The sequence below is a fragment of the Grampus griseus genome (genome assembly GCF_964374135.1).
Source record: "Grampus griseus genome assembly, chromosome: 1".
NCBI lineage: Eukaryota > Metazoa > Chordata > Mammalia > Artiodactyla > Delphinidae > Grampus > Grampus griseus.
The window spans coordinates 47,856,045-47,882,910 of record NC_139017.1 but is presented as its reverse complement, the minus strand read 5'-3'; the positions used below and the strand labels follow the sequence as shown (position 1 = coordinate 47,882,910).

The following is a 26,866-nucleotide window of genomic DNA, read 5'->3' as shown; positions in this document are numbered from 1 at the left end:
TCCCTTCCCCTCCCCTTCTCCCTCCTCCTCCTCCTCTTCTAGCTCAGGTTGCAGCTTCTCTGGAGAGCCGCTCACCTTTCCGGAGCTGGGGAAGCCGCCCCGAGCCCGGGCAGGGACCCCAGCAGGGCGCAGGGCACGACGCCCAGACCCGCCGCACCCCGGCCGTCGCGGGCTGGAGCTGGCGCGCCGCGGACCCCAGGACACGCGCGGTGAGTCCCGCGGGCGGCGCGCTGTGTCCGGCCGGTTGGGCGGGCGGCGTGCCGGGGGAGGAAGGGGAGGTCGGAGGAGGGGGCACCGCGGCGCCGGGTGAACGAAGCAAAGGTAAGCGGAGCGGCTCTTAAAGGCGCCGTTCTGCTTTTGCCCTGGGGAGAGAGGTTGGAGGGAAATACCGGAGCGACATGGAGAGGTCCGAGATCACGAGGCGAGTGGACAAGAGTGTTGGGGGGTGGGCGATGCCCTGCAAAGGCCAGTCCCAGGTTCCAGGTGCTTAGGAGGGAGGACTGTTTTGCCTTCTCAGATCCTCCGCCCACCCCACCCCCACCCCCCCACTCCCGGGAGTCTCCGCCGGTACTCACTTTGGCCCCCAGGCTCCTAGGAAGCAAAGTTTTCCACCCCATCGGGAACCAGGCGCTTTCTCAGTTCCCTTCCTTGTGGGAAGGGCAAGCGTCAGGAGTCTCCGGTAACGGGAGAATCCGCCAGTGTGGGACCACATCCCGCCTTGAAGGCCTTTCTGGGCTCCGGTGAACTTTCCAGAGAGGCAGGCTGTGGCTGGGTGGGAGGCCAGGGCCCTGGGGTGAAGGTGGAAGGACAGGACACGTGAAGCCCTGCAGGTTCCAGCGCTGAGGGGTGTGTGGGGGGCTGAGTGGGGGCCTCTGGGGTTTACTGTGCCTCTTCTCTCCCTGCCCACCCGGGAGCCCAAAGGGGCAGTACCACCTCCCCACCCAGCAGCAGCGGGCAAAGGGTTAACGCAGCGGTGGGAAAGGGTGGGTGGCCTGTTGGGAGATGTGGCTTGAGGATTCTTCTGTCTCAGGGGAGATGATCAGGAATCAGAAATCTGAGGTCCGCCTTGCTGGAGGCCTCTGTTCTCTCCCTGTTAGGGGCAGGGGGTTTCTGGAGCTGTCTGCAGGCCTTGTGGTGGGAGTCCGGTTGTTGAGACAGTAACTGATCTTCTGTGCTTGGGGTGAACACCCTGCTAGGCACCAGTGACCTCTTTCTCATTCTCTCTGAGCCCCTTCCCGACAGCAAGGGTGGGAGAGTTGGGGCTGTGAGGAGTGGGGGTCAGCTTCCCAGAACCTCAGCCCCACCCCCAGCCCAGCCCTCAGCAGTTCCCCAACTGTGTCCTGGGCCCTGTGACTCACTGACACCACCAGCCTGCCCCTCCTGTGTCAGCACCCGCTGAGATTCGGCATGTTTGTGTGACGTTTTCCACTGGGCATGGGCACACAGCACATTCCCGGACACTGGACTGAGGGAGTAGAATCCTCGAGGACGAGGATGCCTGGAATGTCTGGCTGACAGAAATGTCCTCAGAGATCCCCTACCTTTCCTCTGCCTTGGCCAGGGCGCTGGGACCACCTTGCTTAGGGTTGGGGGAAGGCGAAGATGGTCCCAGGCAACACTGGCTCCTGGGTTTGGGTCTGCATCTTGAAGGTGTTCTGGAGAGAGGGTCACCTTGCTACAGCAGAGCTACTGTCTCAGGTTACCCTGCCCCAGTCAACCTCCTGTGCAGCTGATGAGCCTGTGAGGCTGACCTCCCCCCAGCCCTGCAACCCCATTGCCCACTGGGACTCTCCCCGCTGGCTGCCCACGCCCCACCAGGAGCCTTCATTCTTCCCAAACTTACTGGGGTTTCCAGAGCCAGAGTAGACTTCAGTAAGTTGCATCCGATTTCTGAATGCCTCAGTGGCTACCATTTTTTGATTTTAGTTTTGACTGGGCATTTATTATTGATTGGGTGCCAAGTAGTGTGCCACACAGCTTTATGAAGTAGGTATTATTATCTTCATTTTATGGTGAGGAAACAAAGACTCTGAGATACCAACCTTCCCGAAATCCACAAAGGTGGGATCCAGCCCACTTCATCTGACCTCAAGCCCCCTGGCTCTTAGTTCCTGCCCCATCAGGGGAGATGCCAGCCTACTCTGGAGTTGTCTGATTCTATAGCAGTCCTTGGAGAAGCAAGGATGGGGCTGGCGCTGTGAGTAAGGAGGCTCCCCCTTATCCTGTGCCAGGCAGAACCCAGCTTCTCCATGGATCGCAGGAGAGAGGGTACCTGGTCTGAGGAACAAGTGGGTTTTTGGTCTAAGATCTCATGGGACTGATGGAGCTGCCTGCCTTGGAAGCCTTCCCATCGGGCCTTGAGGAGATGAAGCTGCCTTTATGGCTGCATTTGTTTTCTCGACAGACCCAGACTGTCCTCTGCCAAGCTGGCCTTCCTGTGCCCACGCAGACAAGCCCCACACTGTAGGGCAGAGCCTCGCCTGGCTTCTCCCAGCTCCTACTCCAGCTGTGCCTCTACTTTCTGGGCTCACCCTGTTCTGGACTTTTGTCCAGCATCTCCATCCATCCCCCCGTGGATTTCTTCTTTCCTTCCCTGAGTTTGAGGCCTGAAGGAGAGGGCCAGCCCAGCTCCTGCAAGTATCAATACCAGCTGTGTGACTTCTCTCTCCCCAGCAAACTCTTGAGCTTCTCCCAGCCTCAGTTTCCTCATCTGTGAAATGGGGATCATAATAAGGAGGTGTGTTGCATGAATTAAATGAAGTAATGCATTGGCACACGGCAAATGCTAAATAACCGGTCGCTGTATTTGTTATTTGGAAGGGAATTCCTAGTTATCACACTGTGCCTGGCTTTCAGGAGAGACGGAGGCAGGCTTTCTTAATCCCATCAGGCCGGGCCCTTAGAGAGTATCTTTCCTGTTCCTCCAGGTTGGGGAGGAGGGCTCTGTGTAAGAGAATGGCGGGTGGGGTGGGATACCAATTGGATGAGAACCTGCCAGGAGAGGACCAGGAGTCTGTGCTATGGGACTGTACCTTACCCTCTATCCCAGTTTCTAGGATGAGTGAGGTAGGCACCGGGACCTGGAAACCCAACAGCTCCCTTCTCTGAGGGCCTCTGGCAGGGCCTCCTTTCCCTGGGGTAAGAAGACCCTCCCCCAGTACTTAATTAATTGCAGTCCCTGTTCTGCTCTGTTGTCCAGAAGGGAGTGGCTGGCCTGGATCCAGACTCACCTGATTAGCTTCACCCTGTTGGGTGTGAGTCACATTTCTCTTCCCCCATCCACCCTGGACCCTTCGCCCTCCTGGCATTAGCTGTTGAGTAGGCATTTTCCCATCTCCAGGGGGTGGGAGCAAACCGAGGTCTTGTCCTGGTCCCCAAAGCGCATTTGTGCGCACACACGGAACCCAGCTCTGAGGCTGGACTCCTGGCAGCTCAGGCAGAGGGTCTGGGACCCAGAATCATGACAGAGCCAGTGGCTGGGGCTGGCAGGAGCTGGCCAGTGGCGCAGCAGCAGATCAGGAAGAGGGAAAGCTGTAGGCGCATCTCAGCCAGACCTCCTGTCTGAAGGAGAGCGCATCTGTTCCTGAAATCTCCACGGTTCTGTCTGCAGAGGAGGAGCAATGAGGAGGCGGGTGTGAGAATTGCCTTTGAACTGAAAAGGGTCTTGAGGCTTCCTGACAGCATGAATTACCCTGGTGAGACAGGACACCCTGGTCTTGGAGACATTGGCCCAAACTTTTGAAGGGACAGTGGTGAGACCCTCTTTCTTGGAACTCTGGATAATGGTTTTACCCTGTGCTCCCACCCCACCCTTCAAACATTAAATAAAGTCTTCCCTGGAAATAGAGGGGTCAGTATAGACAGCATGACCCGACAATGGCCAGCTGGTGCGTTCATCAAGGGTTTTTTTTTTTTTTTTTTTTTGCGGTACGCAGGCCTCTCACCGCTGTGGCCTCTCCCATTGCGGAGCACAGGCTCCAGACGCGCAGGCTCAGCGGCCATGGCTCACGGGCCCAGCCGCTCCGCGGCATGTGGGATCTTCCCGGACTGGGGCACGAACCCGTGTCCCCTGCATCGGCAGGCGGACTCTCAACCACTGCGCCACCAGGGAAGCCCCTCATTCATCATTTTTGTGTGTGGAGTGTGTGTCTCCTGCTCACCGTGGGTGGGGGCAGTGTATGGACTCCAGGGTCAGTGCAGATCCTGCCGCTGTCGCTCAGTAAGTGGTTGCCTTAGGTGGAGGAACTTGCTCACCCAAGTTTCAGTTTCCTCATTTAGAAAATGGAGAGAGTAATAGTATTACCTCATATGGTTGTGAGATTCCAATGAGATAATGTCCACAATATTCCTTGAATTTTGCCCTGCCTGGTGTCATTATCCAGGGTGGTGGCAGATGGATTTAGTGGCCACATTTGGCAGTTCTCAGGACCCTGGCCTCTCCTTGATCCCTGTAGAAACCAGGGCTCAGGCCCTCAGTTGGGCAGGAAACTCTGTTCTTAAAGCATTTCTACCCTCCCTTACCCTGAGCGCCCTCTCCATTTTATCATTATTGTGGGAAGCTCTGGCAAAGTTCCAGAATGATTTTTGTCCTCACACCTTGCTCCCCTAAAGGAGCCTCCCCTTTCCTGCCTTTGGGGATCCCCTCAGGAACTGGGGCTCCTTCTCTCCTCTGGCCCTAGCCACCCAGCAAAGGAGATTCTTGCTGGGTGACCAGGCCCAGGAGGGGACGTGGCTGTCCTTCCCCACATCCTGGCAGGATCCAGTGCCTGGAAGCAGGTAGGTGGTAGGTCCTGCACTGGAGGGCATCACACTCATGACATCAGCGGTGCTGGGTCTCTAGACCCCCTCTGCTAGCAGGGCATAGGCTGAGGCCAGGAAAGGGGGCCCTGAGCCCCTCCCTGTTCGTGGCACGGAGCCCAGCTGGCAGCACCCCTTGCCACGGCTGGGCTGGGTGCCACATTCTGGGCTGACGCCAGACCTGCCTGGCTCCTTCCCTGTGCAAGGCAGCCCTCCAGTGGGCTGCTGATTTCCCTGATAATGGTGCCCGGTGCGGAGAATGCCGTCTCCGGCCAGGTCCTTGCCATCCTTTCCAACCCTGGGGGAGCAGAAAAGGCATGGAACTCAAAGTCACGAGCCCTCAGTTCTAGTCTCGGCTCTGCCCCATCAACCCAGTGGCCTTGGGCAGCTCGCTCCCCTTTCTGAGTCTTCCGTTCTTCACCCGAAAAACAAGGACACAGACTAGGGCATTTCTAGAGCTCCATCCAGGATGGCTGGTTTGTGGTTCCAGCTTTTGCCAATCCTGCTGGCAAGGTGAGCTGTGCTCGGAGACCCCAGGAGGGACTCTGCCTCTGATCCCCCAAACTCTGCAGCACAGGGCCTTCCCCCAGCTGAGGCCAGGGCAGCTGGTCCTTGCCACAGCTTCAGTGGATGAGAAAGGCCTGGAAGACCTCCTCCTTGTCAGATAAGAGGAAAATAAGTACTTCCCAAAGGAGTGGGCGCCGGATTCAAACGCCATCCAGGCACTGATGCCCAAGGGCAAGGCTTGGCGAACCATGGCTCTTGGCCAAATCCAGCCTATATTACTCGACCCGTGAGCTAAGAATGATATTTATAGTTTTAAGTAGTGGGGAAAAATTCAAAAGTTGAAAGTAATATTTTGTGACACTTGAAAATTACATAAAATGTGAAGTTTCGTGTCCACAGTGAAGGTTTACTGGAACACAGCCACACATTCATGTACAGCTTGTCTGTGGGTCCCTTATGGGGATAGAGCTGTGTCATGGCAGAGACCATATGGCCACAAAGCCTAAAATACTGACAGTCTGGCCTTTTACAGAAAAGTTTGCCGACCCTGCTCAAGAAAACCATAGTTCTCCCAAGGTTTGCACTAAATAGTTCTGGAATCTACCTAAAAATACTTTTTTTCATTTAAAAAGAAGCGTTACTTCTTCTTTTTTTTTTTTTTTTTTTGTGGTACGCGGGCCTCTCACTGCTGTGGCCTCTCCCATTGTGGAGCACAGGCTCCAGACGTGCAGGCTCAGCGGCCATGGCTCACGGGCCCAGCCGTTCCGTGGCATGCGGGATCCTCCCGGACCGGGGCACGAACCCGCATCCCCTGCATCGGCAGGCGGACTCCCAACCACTGCGCCACCAGGGAAGCCCCGTTACTTCTTCTTTTAACATTAGCAGTGAATGTTCATTATGGAAATATTAGAAGATGCAAATAAGCGAAAAGAAGGTATTAAAATCACCCATAATTCTGCCACCCTATTACATAACCACTGTTAGCATTTAACTTAGATCCTTCTGGAATATATATATGTGTGTGTGGGGGGGTATATATACACACACACACATATTTATATCCTTCTGGATTATATACAGTGTATTTACATATATTATATAGTGCACATGTATGACACATGTATATCTAGCACACATACAGCTTTTACAAGTTGTACACAAATGCCCTTTTCATTTAAATACACATCTCAGGGCTTCCCTGGTGGCGCAGTGGTTGAGAGTCCACCTGCCGATGCAGGGGACACGGGTTCGTGCCCCGGTCCGGGAAGATCCCACATGCCGCGGAGCGGCTGGGCCCGTGAGCCATGGCTGCTGAGCCTGCGCGTCCGGCGCCTGTGCTCCGCAACGGGAGAGGCCACAACAGTGAGAGGCCCGCGTACCACACACACACACAAAAAAAACAATAAATACACATCTCAAACTATTTGCTGTCTTGGGGACTGTCCTAGGCCCAGTGGGGTAATTCTAGGATCTCAGACCCTAGGGGAAGATCTAGACCGAAATGCCCAGCAGGCAGTTGGGCCTGTGTGTGTGAGGCTCAGGGGCTTGGTGGGGCCAGAGCTGTGGATCTGGGAGTCATCAGCACATGGGTGGTGGTTTCCACCGCAGGAGAGCATGAGGTCACCAGGATGAGTGTAGATGGGGAGAAACAAAGGGCCAAAGAGGGAACTCTCAGGAACACTGACATTCAGGGACAGGTAGAGGAAGTAAGTCCACCAGACAAGGGAGGGAGAAAGAAGCAGGAGAACCAGAAGGCTGGGGGAGGGGAAGACAAGCCAAGAGCCTGGGACAGTGCCTGGTTGAGTGGATACTTGTGAAGTGAGAGAGGGTCTAGGAGAAACCAGCGCCACCCCCGAGCTCTGGGCGGTGGGTGCCGCTGATGGGACGTTTAAAGAACAGGTGAGCAACTGCAGGATGTTCAGAGGCATCCCAGAGGGGGCCTTGGAGACAGAGAGGAGCAGGGAGGTGGTCCAGGCCGAGGTGGCCGCCTGGGCCCAGCCTGGTGAGAGGGCGGCCATGCTGAGTGTGAGGAAGCCCGCTTGCCCTAAAGGATGGAGAATGTTGGCCAGGGTCCTCCAGAATGTGGGCCTGGCGTTGTTGGGCCAAACTGGTGGCGGTGGAGGCCTGGGAGTGCAGTATAAATAGAAATGTGGTCTGGAGGTGCTGGGAAACCCTTCCCTCCTGCCCTCCCTGTCATGTGACTGAGCAGTCCCCCGGGATGCCAGAGCTTGAAGGCCCCTGCCGTTCTGTTGCTAAAGTTGGGCATGGCGAGAAAACCAAGAGATGTTAACAAAGATCCCATGACAGGGTCTTCAGTCTGGACAAGGGAAGGCTGAAGGAGAGGTGACCTGGACGCTCTTTACTTCTCCCCCTACTGATTGTATAGAGGATGGCGGGCATCAGCATCTGTCCTTAAGCAAACAGAGAGGAAACGGTTGTGAGCTGCTTCCATTGGGATTTAGGAAGAAAGACCTAAGAAGAGGTTCCAGACTCTGGAATTTTAAAAACACTGGGTAGTAGGTGAGGGACCTTCCTTGAGGGTCTTTCATGGATGCTGCTAAGAGGAGTGGAAAAGGGTCTTCTCTGTCTGGGAGGTGAGGCAGGCCTGGTCTGGAAGCAGACATGGGAGACAGAGATCTTGCCTGTGCTGGCTCCTTGCTCCAGCCTCTGGTCTGGGATGTCATGCACGGCCAGGACCAGAGCTGACAGAAGGGCACCTTGTCCCGTCATATCACTTAGAAATCCAGAGCCTCCACAAAGATTACAGGCCAGCCTTAGCTGGGTCTCCAGAAAAGGCTAAAAAGAAAATACCAGAAGATGATATATGTGGCTTCATTTCTTGAGCCTCAGAAAGCCAAAAAGAACAGAGTATCAGCAGGGCTGATGTGGGGCCCACACCAATGGGGCAGGGGGGTCAGGAGGGGTCATCTGTAGGGGTCGAGGCCAAGGTCTGAGCCTGGGTAGTGCACCTGACCTGTGAGGCCCTGGAAATCTGCCCCTAGGGGATGGGAGCCCATGAGGAGGGCCCCAAGGTCTGCCAAGCCCCTCTCCACAAGCCCTGGAGGCCCCAGCCCGGTGCGTGTTCAGTTGGTACCTCTCTTTAGGATCGTTTCCATCCCCTGTCCATCCCTCACTGTGCTGTGGCACCTGCCAACCCTGAGGCCTCCACAGACCTCACTGGGGGAGTTGCTGCTGGCCAGGAAGCTGCCCCCTCTGCCCCAGCCCACGCTCCCCCCACTACCATGGGGAAGAGTTGGCTGGAGAAGGAGGGCTAGGCTACAGATGAGGCTTGGAGTCCCGTGGGCAACTGACAGTCTCCTGGCAGCCCTCTTACCTCCAAACAGCTCCCAGAACCAGGAATTTTCAGCTTTTATAGATTTGCTCACTGATCATTTGAGGGTTTGCTTGGTGCCAGGCCCCATGTCAGGCACATGGGGGTGTAATGATGAGTCAGACCCAATTTTTGCCCTTAACAAGCCCGCAGGCAAACTAGGGAAACAGACAAGCAAGCATTTACAGTACAGGGAGCCAAGGGTGCTACTTGGGGACGTCCAGAATGCCGTGGGAGCACAGATGAGGGGCCCCCACCTGGCTGGGCCAGCAGGGTTTCAGGCTAGAGAGGACATGAGGGGCATCGTAGAAGGCGTCCAGGAAGAGGTCATGCCTGACTGGAGCCTTGAAGATGGGAACACTTTGCTGGCTTTCCCCTTGTCCCTGGCCCACAGGTCCCTGGGTTCCAGTTCCCACTGAGAGCCAGGAGAACCGAGGAGGAAAGATGTCCCAGAGAGTCCAGGGCTGGTTGGCGGACCCCCGGGCTTGCTCTAGTGTGCCCAGAAAGAGGGCAGGACCAGGCCATCCCGGTGGGCTCAAGTCCCACCTGCTGAGAGTGGGGCTGGCCTGACAAGGAGAAGATAAACATAGAAACAGGTCCCTGGCCTGCCTGAGAGTGGAAGGGTCTGCAGACAGACAGACAGAGTGTTCTGTCTGGAGGTTCAAGGTGCCAGAAGGTCTTTGTCTTCAATGGCCCTAATGTTTAAATGTGTATAGAGGAAAGAGGCTTGAACGAGTCATTATGGTGCACTGGCTGCGGTCTAATTCAGCCATGTGTTCATTCATTCCACAAACACTGGCTGAGCACCTGGTAAGTTCCTTCCACCGTGAGGCGCTGGGGAAGCAGAGCTGCCTGAGACCATGCTCTTGCCATGAAGACATCACCATCTAGTTACGAATGTGCACAGGCCGCTCTGGAAGCATCTCATCTTACCTCGAGGGAGGAGGGGTGGCCGCGTGCGGCTTCCCAGGGGAAGCAACACTTGAGTTGCGCTTGGCAGTGGTTTTTACCTAGGGAAAAACGAGGAAGGGCATCCCAGGCCGAGTGAAGGTTCATGTGGGCCGTGAGTGTGGTTTACCCTGAGAACGCCAAGTACATTTCATAAAGCTGGACCCCCCAGGGAGGGGTGAGAGCTGAGACAAGGAGGAGACAGGGGTCAAAACACAGGAGGCCTAGTCTTCTGGCCACTGGAGTTTGGACTTTTTCCTGAGGGTGGTGTTAATATTGAAGGATTTAAAATAGGGAAGTGCCATCATCAGAAAGCAACTGAGAAAGTTAGGTCTCGCAGCCAGTGGCAATTGGATAGGAGGTTAGGCATTATCCCCATTTAGCAGAAAAGGAAACTGAGGCATGGGTGTCTTCCCAGGTCATAGTGCTAGTAGGTGGGAGAGCTGGGACTTCTGCCAGGACTCCACACTGCAGAGGATTTTGGAGAGCAGGGCTGGGCAGCACGTGGCCCTCACTGCGGGACTTTTGCATCAGGTAGGACGCCGTGGAGGCTAGTAGTGCATTTGTCCAAGGCAGGGGCCACCCTGAGCCCCAGACGCTTCGCCTCCTGACCGGCTTCTCGCAGGTTAGTCCTGCCTGCTCCTGGAAGGCCTTCCCCGCCTGCTTCCCGCATTCCAACAGGGGCTGTGAGAATCTTCTCTGAGCTTTGTCCCTGTGTCCAGAGCATCTGTTCGCTGGCAGAGTGACCACAGGCCTGTCTGTCCCCTTGATTCTGACCACTCAGAAGGCCCCAGGCTGACAGCCTCTCTCATCCAGGCAAGAGCTCGCGGAATGAGGTGAGTGATGAGGGCTCCAGGGCTTCTGCTTCTGCTTCTGCCACTGCCTCTCAGCTCCAGCCAGTCATGTGGTGACTGGCTTCTCCTGAGGTTTGTCGCAAACTAGGGAAACTAAAGCCTCAAGCTGTGCAAAGCAGGGTCAGCTAGAAGATGAAGGAAGAGATGGTATCTGCCGGCTCCCTGCAGGCACACTTCTCCTGCAAGGAGGGAGTGGCTCTGAAGTCTCAGCTCATGACGTCTGCAGACTTGGTCAGCCGTGGCCTCTAGTTGTTTTGAAACCTGCCCAAAGGCCCAGAGTGGCTGAGTGGCTGAGGTGGGGGCAGGAAATGGGCAGCAGAGAATGTCATAAGGATCCTAGCTGGTGGTCAGCCTTTGGGACCAAGGGTCAGACCCTCTGGGCTTCAGAAAGTGGGCAGTTGGAAGTTACATCCTTCCTCCCCTGTCCCTGAACTCACAGAGACTGAGCGCTAAAAGAAAAGAAAACACAGCCAAAAGAGGGACTTGGAAAAGTATCTGACATGTGCCTGGAATGCAGTAGGTGCTCTATGTGCTGGTGACACAGCCAGCCAGGCCTGCTGTGTGTGGCCAGCATTAGGCACTGGAATCAAAGCGCCCCCGGTGAGGGAGGCCCATCAGATGGGCTCCCTGCGGTCCTAGGGGCTCTGGGAAGCTTCTGAAGACCCAGGACCTGAACTGCATGCTGTGCTGGGGAGTGGGGAGAGCAGAGCCCGAGAGGAACAGGGGGGCAGGTCTTGAAGGACCTTGGGTTGCAGGCTTGTGAATGGGACTTTATTCAGGAGGAAGGCAAAGGGGCTTCTCATAAGGGTTCCCTGAGGAATCTCAGAGCCTGGCTCCCTGGAGGTTAGGAAGTGAAGCTGCCCTCCTCCCTCTGCACCAGTCTGCAGCCAAACTTCTGTGAGAGGGAGGCTGTGGCCCAGCTTCCCTGGATGCTCTGTCAATCTCCTTTTCTGCCTCCGTGGTCTCCCGGTCTGGGTCGCCCAGGTGTCCCAGCCTAGAGGCAGGTGTCAGTTCTGGGGCCTGGCAGAGGTCGTCCAGGGGGTGGAGAGCGGCAGGCCACCTCTGCACTACCTGGATGATGGGCCCGTGGGCCGGCCTGGCCTGCCCCGTGGATAAGAGCAGTCAGCTAGGAGGCCCAGGTCCCCTGCCCGGCGTGGCCTTGCCGAGTTGCGTCAATAATTGGGGGGACCCCTCCTACCTGGCCTTTCCGTCTCCATCTGGTGGCTCAGGCCTGCTGATTGCCAACCGTGTTCCCTGTTCCCTGGTCCTCTTGCATCCCAAGGCTTCAAAGTGCCTTATGGGCTCTAAGAACGTCTGTGAGGGATGTGTTTGGTGAGCTTTATATGGGCCTCTTTTCTGGTACATTTTTACATCTGTGCAGGAAGTCGAGAGAAAAAGAAAAGGAGAAAAGAGAGCTAACATTTTCTGGGTGTCTTCCTTGTGTCAGCTCGCTCAGCATCCCCACTCAGACATCCACTGGACATGAAACACATGCCTAAAACCCAGACCTCCAGTCCTAGCATCCCTCATCCCCACTATGGCCACCCATCCTTCCAGTTGCTCAGGCCAAACCCTTCAGAGTCCTGCTTGACTCCTTTCTCACACACCATATACAATCTGTCCGCAAATCCCTCTGGCTCCACTTTCAAAATATACCCAGAATCCAGCCACTTCTCCCCACCTCCACTGCTCTACGCTTCCCCCAGCCATCACCTCCTGACCGAGCTCCCTGCTGCAGCCAGAGGGAGCCAATTAAAACCTAAATGGGATCAAATCACTCATCCCCGCAAACCCTCCCAAATCCCGAGGGGCCCCAACATGATCAGCTCTCTTCTCCAGCCACACTGCTGTTCCCAGACCGTACCAAACTCACTTCTGCCTCAGGACGTTTGCACCTACCGTTCCCTTGCTGACATGCTTCCCCCAGATTCTGTATGACTAGCTCCCTCCCCGGTGCCTACTCAGAATTTTTCCCAGAAGATGTCACCTTCTCAGGGAAGACTTCCTGAACACCCTATTTAAAACTGCAACATCCCACCTGTCACACCCCATCCCTCTTTCCTGTTTTATTTTTCTCTGTTGCGCTTGTCACCATCTAACATACCATATATTTTATTTACTTATTTTCTTTGTTGCCTCTCCCCACCCCTTTTAGAGTGTCAGGATTAATGAGGGCAGGATTAATGTCTGTTTTGTTCACAAGTGGATTCTCAGGGTCAACAACAGTGCCTGACACATAGTAGATGTTCAATAAATAATTGTTGAATGAAAAGCTACGAGCGATGGTGTCACTGAATCGCCGTCATCAGCCTGCTAGTGGTGGCACGGGATTGGAAGCTGGGGTTGTCTGACTTTAATTCAGGGTGGCGGTGGAGGAGACCTGGAAGGTAGAAAACCGTGCTTACAGCCTAGGCCGCAGGGAGGGGCAGGGTGGGAGAGTTCCAGTTAGGAGAAGAAAGGAGCAATGTGGTCACTTGAGTCTGTGTACTTGGCGACAGTCAGGAAATTGCTGCATGATTTTGAGCAAGTCAGTTCCCCTCTGGGAGCCGCGTTGTCCTCCACAGGCGAGCCAGGGAGGATTAGAATGGTGGCTCTGTGAGTGCCCGTTCCTGCTAACACTCCAGGAGTCCAGCCCTTTCTTGCGGGGCGCACGGTGGCCTCGGGGCAAGTGTCAGTTTCCTCTCGGTCTGGCTCCTCCTTCCTCCTGAGCTACCTGCTTCTCTGGCACCAGCAGGAATTGCTGGGCTGGCTGGTGTGTGCCCAGGAGGAGGTGATGGGAGGTAGGCCGAGAACTCTATGGACTCACCTGGGCAGGAGGGAAGGCCTGGTTGGGGGTCTGCCTGCCCACCCCTGCAGCTCCTGAGGGGGACTTCTCCTTCAGCATCCCCCCATCCCACCCGGCCAGGCCAGCGTCCTTGGGCGCCCGTCTCCCTCTTCCCCTGGCACCAGTTGCACGGGGACAGCCCCAGATGGCTCCCTGGCCCTGGGGACAAAGGCCACACTGTGCCCAGCCCTGGGCTGGCTTCAGGCCGGGTCACACTGAGCCCTTCTGTCCCCAGATGGGGGTGAGGGGCAGACGGCACGAAGGTAACAGGCCTTTTTCCTGTCGCCCTTCCCCCCGACCCTCAAATCTGAGGAACTGACTCTCCCAAGAAAGAAGTCACAGAGGCATCTTGTGTCCTGAGGTGGGGAACAACAGACCATTCACTGCCCAGCCTGCCCTGTCACACCCGGACCCTGCCGGGTTCAAGGCCCCGATTGTCCTCGTCCGAGAGCAGCGTCCACTCTCTGCGTGGTCATCACCCTTGCCGCCTGCTCCCCTGCCACCATCAGGAAGCCCATCCCTACATCTGACCGCCATCGCTCCTGCTACAGTGACAGCCACTTCCTCCTGGTCTCTTCTCAGGCCGGGTGCAGAGCAGCTGGTTCCCATCGTCCGCGTTGCTTGGTCCCCCATTCCCGCTCAAGTGAGCCGTCCCCAGTTTCACCGTCCACATGCTTGCTGGTCCCACTGGTGTCTCCTTGCTGCTAACAAGGAGGGCAGGTGCAGTTCAGGCTGCTTCTCCTTTGTCTTGTAGAGATTGGGGGCCTCCCTCCCAGAAGGCTTTTGATGAGCTCCCCTCTCCCTCCCCTACAGGCAAATGCAAGGGCATGAGATATATGGCCGCTACTGGTGGATTCCTGAGCCGCAAACCCTATGTGCCATCCCATAAATCCCAGATGGCTTTGTGGGGAGGCCTGTGTTTAGAAGAGGGCGTGCCTGGCCCCTCTTGGCAGAGCCCAGACCTCAGGGAGCCAAGTGCCCAGTCGCCCCGCCCCCTAGGATGAGCATGACTGAGCTTGGGGCATCGGTTTGTGCAGGGCAGACATTGTCTCCCCTTCTGGTGGGTCTTCTGCTCCACTCAGCATTCCTCCACCTTCCTGTGCCTCCGCAGCTTCGAGGATTCCTCATCTCAGCACACGAGTGCAATCTGGAAACCTGGGCAGACCTAGACCTCAGATGCTTCCCAACCGTGGCTCTAGTGTTCAGATCATTGGGCGTGGGTTTTTTTTTTCATTTGTGTGTTTGGTTTTGGCCACCCCATGCAACTTGTGGGATGGGGGATGATTTTTAAAAGTGCATTTTCCCAGGCACCGTTCTCAGAGCCTCAGTTCCGGAATCTGAGGGCGAAGCCCAGGAATCTGAATGTTTCCCAGTACTCCCTGCTGATGCTCGTGTTCAGCCAACTTGTAAACAGTTCATCTGTACAATGGGGACATCTCCACTCTCCTGTCGTGTGGGAAATATGAGTCAGGCAGGGCGTGTCGAGGTCCTCCTGTCACTGGAGCCTACACGCTGCCACCGTCATGAAGCCCCCCTTATGCCCCCCCCCCCCATCCCCGGCTGGCTGCACACAAGAGTGAGGTGGGTGGCAGCCTCTGGGAGCTTCCTGTCCATGAGAATCCTGCAGACGACAGGCCCGGACATCACACAGAGCCAGGAGGAGTGGCTGAGGTTGGCTGGCAGGAATGAGCTTGGAGATGGAGAAGTAAGAAAGTTCCAGGCTGGTGGGCTTTGCAAGGAAGCTGGAAGAAGAAGACCTTTCAGCTACCTTCTCATCAAAGGAGGCCTCACAGCCCCCAGGTTCCTTGAGAAGAGGGACCAGGCTTGACTCACCACTAACCCCAGTGCCTAGTGTAATGCTTGGTACTTCATTTGTTGAGCCGGACGGAGGGAGACTTCACGGCCCACTGACAGAGACAGGCTCGGCTGGCAGTGCAGACCCAACGCCGGTACTCTGAGGGGTGCCGGCCTGAGGAAGGAGTGCCTGGCCATTCCCAGTCTCTGGGCTCAGAGGAGCTGGAGGGCCACAACTTAGCTGCATTTGGGGGTAGCCAGGGAAAGGACCCTTTCCAGGCTGGCTGAGTACAGAAGGATGTGATCCTTAAGCAAAGTAAACATGCTACTGACCCATAATCCCTTAAACCAGGATTCAGGAGGGGCCTGGTCGCCTTGGCAACTGGTTACTGGCCGGTGACAGTGCTGAGAGCATCCTCTGGAAATGGGCTATGCTTGGTGCAGGCTGGCCCCCTCCCATCACAGGGCTAGCCCTGATGGCTTCACGGCAGGCGTGGGTGGGGGCCCTTGTGAGGCCTCTTGATCCCAGCCCCACTGTAGCTGAGGGAGAAGGAGGCAGAGTAGAAATGAGGGGGTGGCCACACTGGAAGCTTATGAAACCATGGAGGGGAGGGGAGGGGAAGGGGGGAAAGGGAAGGGAAAGCGTGACAGCCCCACTCTGAGTTTTCAGGGCAGAACAGAGAAGGGAGGGTCTATGGGAAGAAGCAGTTGCACAAGTCTCATTGGGAGGCCAGTGGGTGTCCCCTCACTCGGGGCAAGAGGAGCCGCAGGGAGGGAACCTCTTCTCGCTGGGGAGGGGGCCCTGGAGTGAGCAGAGCAGCCCACCCCTCTCCTGCATCATGTTCTCTGCAGTAGGCACCCTGCCTGCTGGGGTTCTGGCATGGGAGGGGCCAGCAGTGCTCAGCCTCTCCTCCCTGGGGGCCCTGTCTGTTTCCGGTAAATTTCTGTCTTTCCCTTGAGACATACAACGGCTCCTGACCTCCCGTATTTCAGCAGGAGGGAATGGGGCTGGGCCAGCTCATTTCTACTCTGCCTCCTTCTCCCTCAGCTACAGTGGGGCTGGGATCAAGAGGCCTCAGCTTGTCCCTTTCCTCTCTTTTCCTGTCTCCTGGGGACCCAGGACAAGCCAGAGAGGGACTCCCAGGTGTCAATATTAGGATGAAATGGGGTTGGGACCAGACTGCGTTACAAGGGTGTAGGCTAAGCTATGTTCAGCTTATGGGCATCAGTCAGTAAGGCTTACTGGCTGTTGACATTCAGCCTCTTCCGTGCAAGTTGGTAAAGAGCTGCTGGCCCTAGGGCCACCCGGTTCTGGTGTCTTCCCTGCCACCCCTGGCCTCCTTCCAGAACTCTCTAGACCTCCAGCAGCTGAAAGGTTACCATCTGGCCCTGGGGAGGCCTTCAGGATCCTACTGGCACATCCAGCTGCTGTTATGAGCAGTACTTTGCTGTGCTTCTTAATATTCCCTGTGAATATCTCCCCAGGGACAGGGAATCCTGGGGGGATGAGATTCCCAAGGAGGAAGAGGGTTAGGAAGCTGCGACCCTGGCCCCTGAGTGCGGGGTGACAGAGCTTGATGGGAAGCTGGTGTCGACCGGACCCATTGCCGTGTTCTCACCTGCTCTTCTCACTTCTGTCCCAGGACCCTGCGGCCTGCTGCCTGCTGATCATGAGCAAAATGAAGAACTTCAAGCGCCGCTTCTCCCTGTCAGTGCCCCGCACCGAGACCATCGAGGAGTCCTTGGTCGAGTTCACAGAGCAGTTCAACCAGCTCCACAGCCGGCACAATGAGGGTGAGGGGTCTGGGGCCCTTCCCCCACCCCTCCCCACCCGGCATCCCCCCTGCCCCTCCCCACCCTCCCTGACACACCGTGACACACAGCACGGCTGGCCTTGCTCGGGGAAGGGCAGAGTGAAGTCTCCTCCCCACCCCCATGCCGGGGCAGAGGCAGGGAGGGTGGCTGATGTCTCTCCCTCTCAGGCCTGCAGCTCCATCCTCTGGGCAGAGACCCCCAGCCAGAGTCCAGCACCTTCTCCCCCGCAGACAGAGGGGAGGACCCCGGGCAGCTGTCCCCTGGCATGCAGTACCGGCGGCAGAACCAGCGCCGCTTCTCCATGGAGGTGAGGGGCTCCAGGCTCTACGACACATCCACAGATGTATGCCCGGGAAGGTGGTTGCCTTGGAGCCAAACTTCATGGGTTCAAATCCCGACTCTGCCATTGATTAGCTCTGTGACCTTGAGCAGGCTACGCAACCTCTGTGTACCACAGTCTCCTTGTGTTAAAATGGTCATCGAGAAGATTAAATGAGAATATATGCCACGTGCTCTGAACATTCCTGGTACATAGCAAGGGCGAGACAATTTGACTGTTGGTCTTATGACCCACATACATGTGCCCAAGTGTATGAAAAATGTGCTTACAGAATCGCAGTGTCTGCAGGAATCTCATTCTACAGATGGTGACTCTGGTCCAGAGAGGGGACGCCACCTCCTAAGGTCACACAGCAACCCCTGGATGTTCATATATGTCTCAGCACATCTTTGAAGCCTCACAGCCCATGGTTCAGTCCTGCTGGGGTTGTTCACAGGGAAAGCCAGGCCCAGGGCCAGAGGCGAGGGTCCCACAGCCCTGGCTACCCTGGAGCAAACACTGGCGCCCCTGTCTCATCCTGGCCACTGCAGGACATCAGTAAGAGGCTCTCTCTGCCCATGGACATCCGACTGCCCCAGGAATTCCTCCAGAAGCTGCAGCTGGAGAGCCCAGACCTGCCCAAACCGCTCACCCGAATGTCCCGCCGTGCCTCCCTGGTGAGTCCCAAGAGGGTCAGAGGTCGCCTGGGTGGAACACCCTCTCCCCTGCAAGACATCAGTCCTGGTTTTGCCTGTCCCAGCTGAGGCCTGCAGCAGTTTCCGGGGAGGTTTCTGGGCCTCTGGCGCCACCTTCTGGCCGAGAGGATTCCCACAGCTGGTCCTCTTGGTCAACCTCCATTCCCTAGTTGAGTCCCACCCGTGCTGGAGCTGAGCTCCAAGCCCCCTCTGGGTTCCAGAGTCTTCACTGGCGTGAGGTCAATAAACCAGCTGGCCCGTGTTTCCAAGTCTTGGCTGCCTATCAGATTTCCCTGGGAGTATCCTACAAAACACAGATTCTGGTCCCCAGTCCAGATACCTACAGAATCAAACTCTGGGTGGTGAGGCCCAGGAGTCCGTATTGTTAAGGGTTGGGTACTACTGAGCTGGAGCAAGTGTGCTGACGAGAGAGGCTGTAGCGAGGTGGGTTCTGAACTGGACCCCCAAGGTACAGTGGAGAAAAAGGCACAGTTCCTGCCCTTGAGGGGCTTCTGAGCAGGATGGAGACAGACAGGTGATAAAGGCGTGTGGCAATCCCAGGACTACAACCCTGGGCTCTGCACCCACCACTGCCACGGGAGAAAGAAACTCACACTTCCAAGGCCTCCCTCCTTTATCACAGGGACAGAGAGAAGTGGAGAGGGAGGATTTGGGGCTGCCCTCACCCTGCTAGCCTCAGACCCCCTGGGGGTCTCATTCCCTTTCCACCTGGAGGCTGGGGGTGAGGAGGTGTACTCTATGTGGGACTGCTGGGACCTTCAAGCTCACAGGACCCTATGTCTCTCCCTCTCAGTCAGATATCGGCTTTGGGAAACTGGAAACATACGTGAAACTGGACAAACTGGGGGAGGTAAGAGGCTGGGTTGGATTTTCTCCAGGCCGCCGGACGGGATGGCTAGGAGGAGGAACAGGGTCTTCCCCAGCCTTCCTCAGTCTGCGGTCCCACTACCCCTGTCCCACAGATCTTGCCATGCAGTCTGGCCCAGCCTTTGGCAGGTGTTAAGGTGGGCCCAGGTCCTGGAGGAGGGCATGAGGATGGGGTGGCTGATGGGCTCTGGGGCAGAATCCAGTCTTTTTTTTCCTGCTAATATTTCTTGTCTGGGATCAAATCCCAACTCCTCCATTTACCAGCTCTGTGGCCTGGTGTGAGCTATATGACCTCCCTCTGTGCCCTTGGTTTCTTCCTCTGTCAGATGGAGATCCTAATTGTTCTACCTCGTAGGGTGTTGTGAGGCCCGAGTAGGTCACTGTAAGCTTTTGCGCCGTGTAATTATTAGCTATTTCCGTAAACACTGTGCTGGGCTTTGTGTTCCAGGCGGGGGGGTGGTCCGTGGTTTACAGAGAGGAGGAGGATGTGGCCGTTTCCTTCCAGGAACCCAGAGGAGACCTACACGTAAACATCAACAGAACATAAGGAAGAACAAAACTGGTGTTATAATAGAGGGACACCTTGCCTGCTGGGGGCTTATAGGAAAGACAGTTCCTTCTGAGCAGGAAGGAGTTAGGGACAGCTTCACAGAGAAGTGGGCTTTGGAAGAAACAGAATTTCAGTGAAGGGGTGGGGGGGGGTAGGGAAGGGCGGTCCTGCCAAAGTCACGGCCCAAGCAGAGGCACAAAGCGGAGGACGTTGGACAGAGGAGAGCGGGGCCTGAATGTGGCTGGGCTGCTGGGGTTCTTGTTCCCAGGGAACCTATGCCACGGTCTTCAAAGGGCGCAGCAAACTGACAGAGAACCTCGTGGCCCTGAAGGAGATCCGGCTGGAACATGAAGAAGGCGCGCCCTGCACTGCCATCCGAGAGGGTACAGCATCCTAGGGCCCTGTAGTCTTGGGGCTCCTGGGAGGAGGGGTTCCTGGCCTGAGCCCTGGTGGCAGCCTGGGGGCCAAGAGCCATTGCTGGAATGGGGACTCCTGAGGCTGGTCCCAGGAGGAGAGGGCATGAGGGGCATAGAGGGGCATGTGGGGCCTAAGGGACACAGGCAGGCCTGTCTCCCCATAGTGTCTTTACTGAGGAACCTGAAACATGCCAATATTGTGACCCTGCATGACCTCATCCACACGGAGCGCTCCCTCACTCTGGTGTTTGAGTACCTGGTGAGTTGGGGTAGGGGTGTGGGGGGGAGAGGGTGGGGGTGGCCCAGGCCTTGTTCTGGAATCAGGTTCTCAGATGCTCCCATTCAGGAATGGCCCAAGGGCCCAGGCTTAGGGGCAGCTCGGAGCCAGGGACCTGTCCCACTCCTCGGCTTGGGCCCTGCCCAGGGAAGGGCGCCTGGCCAGGCGTCAGGTCAGGGCGAGGGCTGAGCCAGGCCTGTGTTCCAGGACAGTGACCTGAAGCAGTATCTGGACCACTGTGGAAACCTCATGAGCATGCACAACGTCAAGGTGAGAGCCTCCGTGGCATGGACCTCCCCGCTCTCACGCTGAGCGTCAGGTTCCCTCTCTGTCAGACGGGAGCGTGAGTTACCTGCCAGGATGAAGAGAGGCTTCGGGGAAATTCAGAGGGATGAATGAGCTCTTCTGTGTGCGTAGGACCCCACACAGGCAGGCTTCCTGGCCCAGTGTGGCGTCTCTCAGCTCCCCGGCTGGGGTACTCTCTCCTCCCCCACCCTCCTGCCTCCTCTGTACACCTGGTGCCCTGCCCTCTGGATGGCATTCCCTGGGGTGGTTGGGGCCCAGGATGTGGCTTCCACGCGGGCAGGAGAACCAGGTAGCTCTCCAAGTACCTCACCTCCACCCAGTCTTGTCCCCATCCCCGTCCCAGCCACGGGGAAGAGGCGCAGGGTTCCTCCCTTCCCCCCTCCCCTCCATGGGACATGCTCCCACCTTGCACTGCTTCCTTGCTTTTCCCTCCCCCAGATTTTCATGTTCCAGCTGCTCCGGGGCCTTGCCTACTGCCACCGACGCAAGATCCTGCACCGGGACCTGAAACCCCAGAACCTGCTCATCAACGAGAGAGGGGAGCTGAAGCTGGCCGACTTCGGTGAGGGCCAGAGCCCACAGGGCTGGGGCGGGGTAGTGGAGGAATCGGACACAGTCTCCTCAGGATGTGGGTACTGTCGGGGGGGGGGGGGCGCGGTTCAGTGACGGGTCTGTCCCTAGGACTGGCCCGGGCCAAGTCAGTGCCCACGAAGACCTACTCCAATGAGGTGGTGACCCTGTGGTACAGGCCCCCCGACGTGCTGCTGGGGTCCACGGAGTACTCCACCCCCATCGATATGTGGTAAGCAAGCGCTGTGGGACTGGGCGTGGGGTTGGGGGCGTGGGGCAGGGGCTTCCGCACCTGCGACTTGCTTTTGCTGCCCCAAAGGCCTCTGTGAAGGACTGTCTAATCTCTTTTGAATAAAAGCCATGTGGCATCCTGCTGAACTGGATGTTAAAGAATTGAGGGCTTCCCTGGTGGTCCAGTGGTTAAGACTCTGTGCTTCCAATGCAGGGGATGCGGGTTCGATCCCTGGTGGGCAGACTAAGACCCCACATGCTACATTGTGTGGCCAAAAAATAAAGAGAAGCAAGTTTAGGGGGAAAATAAATAAAAGATGCATTTAAACAAAAAATAAAGTTAAGTCAGAGCTACACTGGGGTTTCCCTGGCTCTAAATAGACTCTCCTAGGCTGTGCTTCTGAAATATTCGCCCAGGGGTACATAGGGGGTTACCAGAGGGCACAGGAGGGCGCCCACAGTAAATATGATGAATCTTACCCAAGCATCAGTTCTACTGAAAAATTTAGAAGGGATACTTTTTTCCTTAAAATTAACACACATATGATTCAGTGTAGAAGGAAAAGATTGCCGAACTTTAAAGGTAAAACACAGTTTTCTGATGCATGGCTGCTGTGCCCTACACCAGGGGTTTCCTTGGAGAGTGGATTTGTGGACTTCTCTCTTCCAGAGGGGCACATGATGGGAAGTTGGAGACAACACTGCTTGAAGAGCTGCCTCATGGGTGCTGGCTATGCAGACCCAAATCCTACAGAGTGAAAGGGGAGAGATCAAAGCGTCCTAGAGCCCTGAGAAGCCCCCAGAGGGAGGCTGTAGTGGGTGGCTGTGCTGTGCTAGGAGCCTCTGCAGCTCTGGGCCACCCACCCCGGTGCCATGACCCATTTGAGTCACCGTGGCAGGGCATTGTGGTGGAGCAGCGCTAGGAAGCGCGGGTGCAAGGAGGTCCAGCCTAACGCCGCCCCTGCCCATTGCTCCCTGCAGGGGCGTGGGCTGCATCCATTACGAGATGGCCACAGGGAGGCCCCTCTTCCCCGGCTCCACGGTTAAGGAGGAGCTGCACCTCATCTTCCGACTCCTCGGTCAGTGTCCTGCCGCTCCTCCCTCTCACCACTAGGGGGCGCCGGAACTCTGTCCAGCCCGGGCGCATATCCGGACTGGGAAGAGCAGCTCCCACCGGATCTCTACAGGGCGGCGGGGGTGGGGGGGGGGGGTGGGGGTGGGGGTGGGGGGGGTGGACTCAGTCATTCTATGACCCCACCTCCTACCTTGCACCCCTCCAAGTCGCCCTCGGTCCTGGCCTCTCACCCCTCGCCACCCCTTCTCATCTCCCCAGGGACCCCCACGGAAGAGACGTGGCCTGGTGTGATGGCCCTGTCTGAGTTCCGAGCGTACAACTTCCCCCAGTACCTGCCCCAGCCGCTCATCAGTCATGCTCCCAGGTAGCCCTTCCTCCCCACTCCTCCTCTCTGCCTGTGGGCCTGGCTGTCCCTCCCGGAGGTGGCTGTGAGCCCCACCCGTCCCACCCCGCCCCCATAGACCAGACTTGTGCCAGCTCCTTCCTCCCGCAGGTTGGACACTGATGGCATCAACCTCCTGACCGGCCTCCTCCTGGTGAGTGCTCCCACGCCGACCAGGGCCAGGCAGTCAGAGAGCTGAAGCCCCAAGATCCCTGCCCAGCCCTCCGTCCCACCTGCGTGCTGGCGTTCCCCACGTACCCTCCACCCACTGGGCCCGAGGGGAGTGCTGGCTTCCACAGACTTAAGAGTGGGTGCACTCCCGACTCAAACCCCAATTCAGACCCTAGCTGTGTAGCTGTGGGCAAGTTACAGAGCTTTTCTGTGCCTCAGTTTCCTCAACTGCAAAGTAGAATGAGTCATTCCCATTTTGTAAGATGGTCTTGAGGATAAATTGAGGTTGTGGAATACACTTAGAAAGGTGCCTGTCTTGAATAAGCACACGATAAAGGGTAGTTGTTAATGTTACTATTAAAGTTGTGATCTTAGATGCTTCAGCATCTGTATTTCCATCCCAAGAGGAGATCATTCTCTGAAAGCCCCCCTTCTGGTTTTCTCCTGGTGGCTGGAGATCTGAGACCCTGAGTTCTGAGACTGCCTTGGCTTGAGTGGGCAGCTGACCCCAGGGGCTTCTCAGGTTAGACTCTGGCCCTTCCCTTCCTCGTCATATAACTTAGCATGGGAATAGCATTGCCCAGAGGGGTCCCTGCAGTCCCCCACCCTCTGCTTTTCAGTACGAATCCAAGAGTCGCGTGTCAGCAGAGGCGGCCCTGAGGCACCCCTACTTCCGGTCTCTGGGGGAGCGTGTGCACCAGCTCGAAGACAGTGAGTGTGTAGGGGAGGTTGGGGGAAGGGGGCAGGGCCACCCCAGAACCAGAGAAAGGGAGCAGCTGGTGTGAGTAGAGGAGCCGGAACGAAGAGGCCAGAGGCCCTGGGTCTAGCTGAGCAGCCTGGCTGCCCCTCCTTGGGTTTTCGTTTGCAACGAGGGGAGGAAACCCTGTGGATCCAAGGTGCTGCCCGAAAGGCCCAGTTAGGTGCTCCTGGGCCAGTCCTAACTAAGGGGGTGCTCGATGGGTGTGGGGGCCTTAGGCTGCAGGAGCAGGGCCAGCTCCACTCAGCTCTCTCCTGGCCTTTTCTCTCTCTCACCCCAGCTGCTTCCATCTTCTCCTTGAAGGAGATCCAGCTCCAGAAGGACCCAGGCTACCGGGGCCTGGCCTTTCAGCAGCCAGGTAGGGGCTCATGCCTCCCCCACCTCCTCCTCTTATTAGAGGAGGCCAGGACAGGCGGCTCCCCCCTCTTGAGGAACAGAGATAGGGCCCAGCAGCCCCTCCTGCCGTGGGAATCAGCGTGGCCTCCCTGACATTGGCCTGTCTTCCGGGGGCCCGTGGGGAGCAGGGAAGGGACTGGTTTCCCTATCTCCTTGCCAGGCTTCCTCCTCCTGCGTTTCCCTCCTCAACCCCCACCCTAGACAGAACGCTGTCTCTGACAGTAGCCCTGAGGAAGGTGCACGTTTTTCCTGGTTCATTCTCTCTGCAAATTCTGAGCTCTCTGGCCTCCATCCTGGGAGAACTATACTTCGTTTCTAGACTAGCTGATGGCCTCAGACATGATAAGTGCTTTCTATGCAGTATCTCATTTAATCCTAAAATACCCCTTGAAATTGGTACTATTAGTTAATGCTCCCCATTTCACAGGCAGTGAGACTGAGGCTTTGGGAGGCTAAGGTGCAATTTCACATAGCTAGTAAGTAGCAGGGATGGGATTTTAACCCAGGGCTGACCAGCTCCCAAGCACGTGCTCTTGATGGTTCTATCAGAGTAGCTCTGGAGGACGCCCGTCCCTCCTGATCTCAGGTGACCTTCGGCCCAGACTTCTCCCTGCAGTCCCACATCTTTCCTTCCATTCTCCAGGGCGAGGGAAGAGCCGGCGGCAGAGCATCTTCTGAGCTATGCCCACCCTGCTGTGGCCCAAGGGACGAGAGGTCACACTGAGCACAATTGCGGCAGGATGGGGCCCGTGTGGCCTCGGAGGACTGAGGAGTGAGGGCTAACGGCCGGTCCAGAAGACCTCTCGGCAGCCCTGCTGGCCACGGCTGTTTCCTCTCCCTTCTTCCCACATGCCTCCCCAGTGGCCTTGGCCTGGACACCAACCCCTCCATCACCTTCCCTGGGGCTGGGCATGAGCTGCTTCCCTGGGAGGAGGTGAGGGGACAGGGAGCGATCTCAGACACTTTCCCACCCTAAAGTGCTCAGACACCAGCATGGAACCCACATGGACAGAAGAATCTAGAGGCCGGGCAGAGCGCTATGTCTTGAACATGGGCACCACCATGCCTCCCCACCCGGGGTACCTGCCTGCCTCACCAGTTTGGTCGAGTCCCTTTCAGGCCCCTTGGAGCCCACACGTCTTTCCCCTTTTTCCCCCCCTGAGAGCAGGAAGCAACATGGCACCTTGTCTGGGACTCTGGAATCCTGGGTGCCAACATGTGTGCCAAAGCCCACCCCCACCTGAGGGGCGGGTGTCCCCAGAGCAACAGAGGGAGTTGTAGCCCCACCCCCTCTTCTCATCATCCCCCACTTGTTCCCATTCCCCACTCCTCGCCAGAGGCCCCGTATGCTGCTGGACGCCCAGTTGAGTCCAGTGGTGGCCTGGTCCTGCCAGCTGCACTCCTGCCAGCTCAGCCGGGCCTGCCCGCCTCCCCAGTCCGAATGGGATTGCCTTAAATTGGCAGGTGGTAGAGCACGCACTGCCCTTGGAGCTCTGACCCAAGCTGCTACCTCCCCGCCCTTTCCCGAGAGTGGTTCCCGCTTATCATTCCTGAGCGCTGGTAAGCCAGCCCCGGGCCAGGGTCCCGAGGACGGTCCCCAGATATTCAGGGTCACCCTGACGCTGCCGCCAGCTCCCTGGGGCTGGCACAGCCTCCCTCGTCCCCTCCTTCCCGGCCCCCGTGGCTCTGTCCTTGCTCCACCCTATCTGGGCACCAGCCTCCCCATGCCCCTGGCCTCCCCAGAGGGCGGTCACCAGAGAAAGGATCAGCACCGCAGCCTGAGGTACAGGAAGGTGGGACAGGACGGGATAGACTTTGATCCCGAGCCCTGAGCCCCAGGCCCCAGGGGACTGGGAGTGTTAGGGCCGTGGCCCCGTGAGAAGGCCCCGCCCCCACCCCTGTGGAGCACACCTGTCCTATTCCCAAAGTCTCCTCAGCACTTGGCTGAATCTCGGATGGCGAGGCCAAGAGGAGGCCAGGTCCCCTGCGCACCCCCCTCAGCCTGAGGAGCAGCCCTGGAGGGTCTTGGCTTCCCCACAAGTCCCTCCCCTCCTCCCCCACTGTACTGTGAATGTCCTGTGACTCAGCGCAAAGACAGATAATATATTTAATTCATGTTGTACAGAAAGGAGTGAGCAGTCTCATGCTGAAAAGCTGGTTTTGACAGATTGATGCCGAAGATGGAGGACAGAAGGCCCCCTCCGGGCCTCTGAGTGCAAGTGGGGCTTGCTTGTATGTGTACGTGAAGTGGAGAGAGAGTTCGGTTTGTGTGTGTCCCTGAACCCACCCTGGGCTACGGGCATGGTGCCCTGCACCCTCCCTGCTGTATTCCGGATGCTGCTGCATTCACAGCTGGATGTCAGCTCTGGATGACCTGGGGTGGGAGCAGAAGAGGCCTGGGACTCTGCTTGGGGTCCCAGCCGTGGCCCAAGCTGGTGCCTGAGGGGTGGGGCCAGCCAGGGGTCCTGGGGAAGGGTCTGGGGTTCTGGCTACTGTCGCTGACCCTGTGCTCCCCCAACCAAGTGGCTCTCTGACTTAGGGGGGCAAGGAGCAAAGTTCAAGAGAGGGTTGACATGGGGGATGGTCAAGGCCAGGGCAGCAGAACTAGGATACAAACCTCCCTATAACTCTGGCCCAGCAGTAACTGCACAGACCTGACTCCCCTTCCCGCTGCCCAGATGGCCTCTTACCTTGGGTCTGACCATACCTCCTTTCACACACATCTCCCAGAGTTCTCAGCATCCTGCTGCATTTTCCATTTCAGTGTCCAGGTTTGTTCTCCCCAAGACCACCCTGAGAACGTCAGGCCCCAAACCTCCTGGCCTTACCTGACCAGTGGCCTTATGTCTGGCCGTAAGAACCTTCCAGTTTGCCGGCACAATTGAGGAGGCTCATGCTGAGAGGTTGGGTGATGTCCCCCAAGATCATGGAAGTAAAGAGTGATTCTCAGCATGGATTCTGCC

At 57.2% G+C, this 26,866-nt stretch overlaps 1 protein-coding gene across 1 annotated transcript; it reads left to right on the top strand.

Moving 5' to 3' along the window:
- The first annotated feature begins 36 nt into the window (after positions 1–36).
- On the top strand, positions 37–25,991 carry CDK18 (cyclin dependent kinase 18). The gene is made up of 16 exons (XM_082679237.1): positions 37–209; positions 16,699–16,849; positions 17,038–17,177; positions 17,741–17,866; positions 18,699–18,755; positions 19,591–19,705; positions 19,903–19,997; positions 20,223–20,285; positions 20,760–20,883; positions 21,003–21,123; positions 22,104–22,201; positions 22,456–22,561; positions 22,691–22,733; positions 23,371–23,461; positions 23,788–23,865; positions 24,547–25,991. The coding sequence occupies exons 2-16, from the start codon at positions 16,726–16,728 to the stop codon at positions 24,579–24,581; spliced, it is 1,416 nt and encodes a 471-aa protein (XP_082535363.1). The 5' UTR covers positions 37–209; positions 16,699–16,725; the 3' UTR covers positions 24,582–25,991.
- The last annotated feature ends 875 nt before the right edge of the window (positions 25,992–26,866 follow it).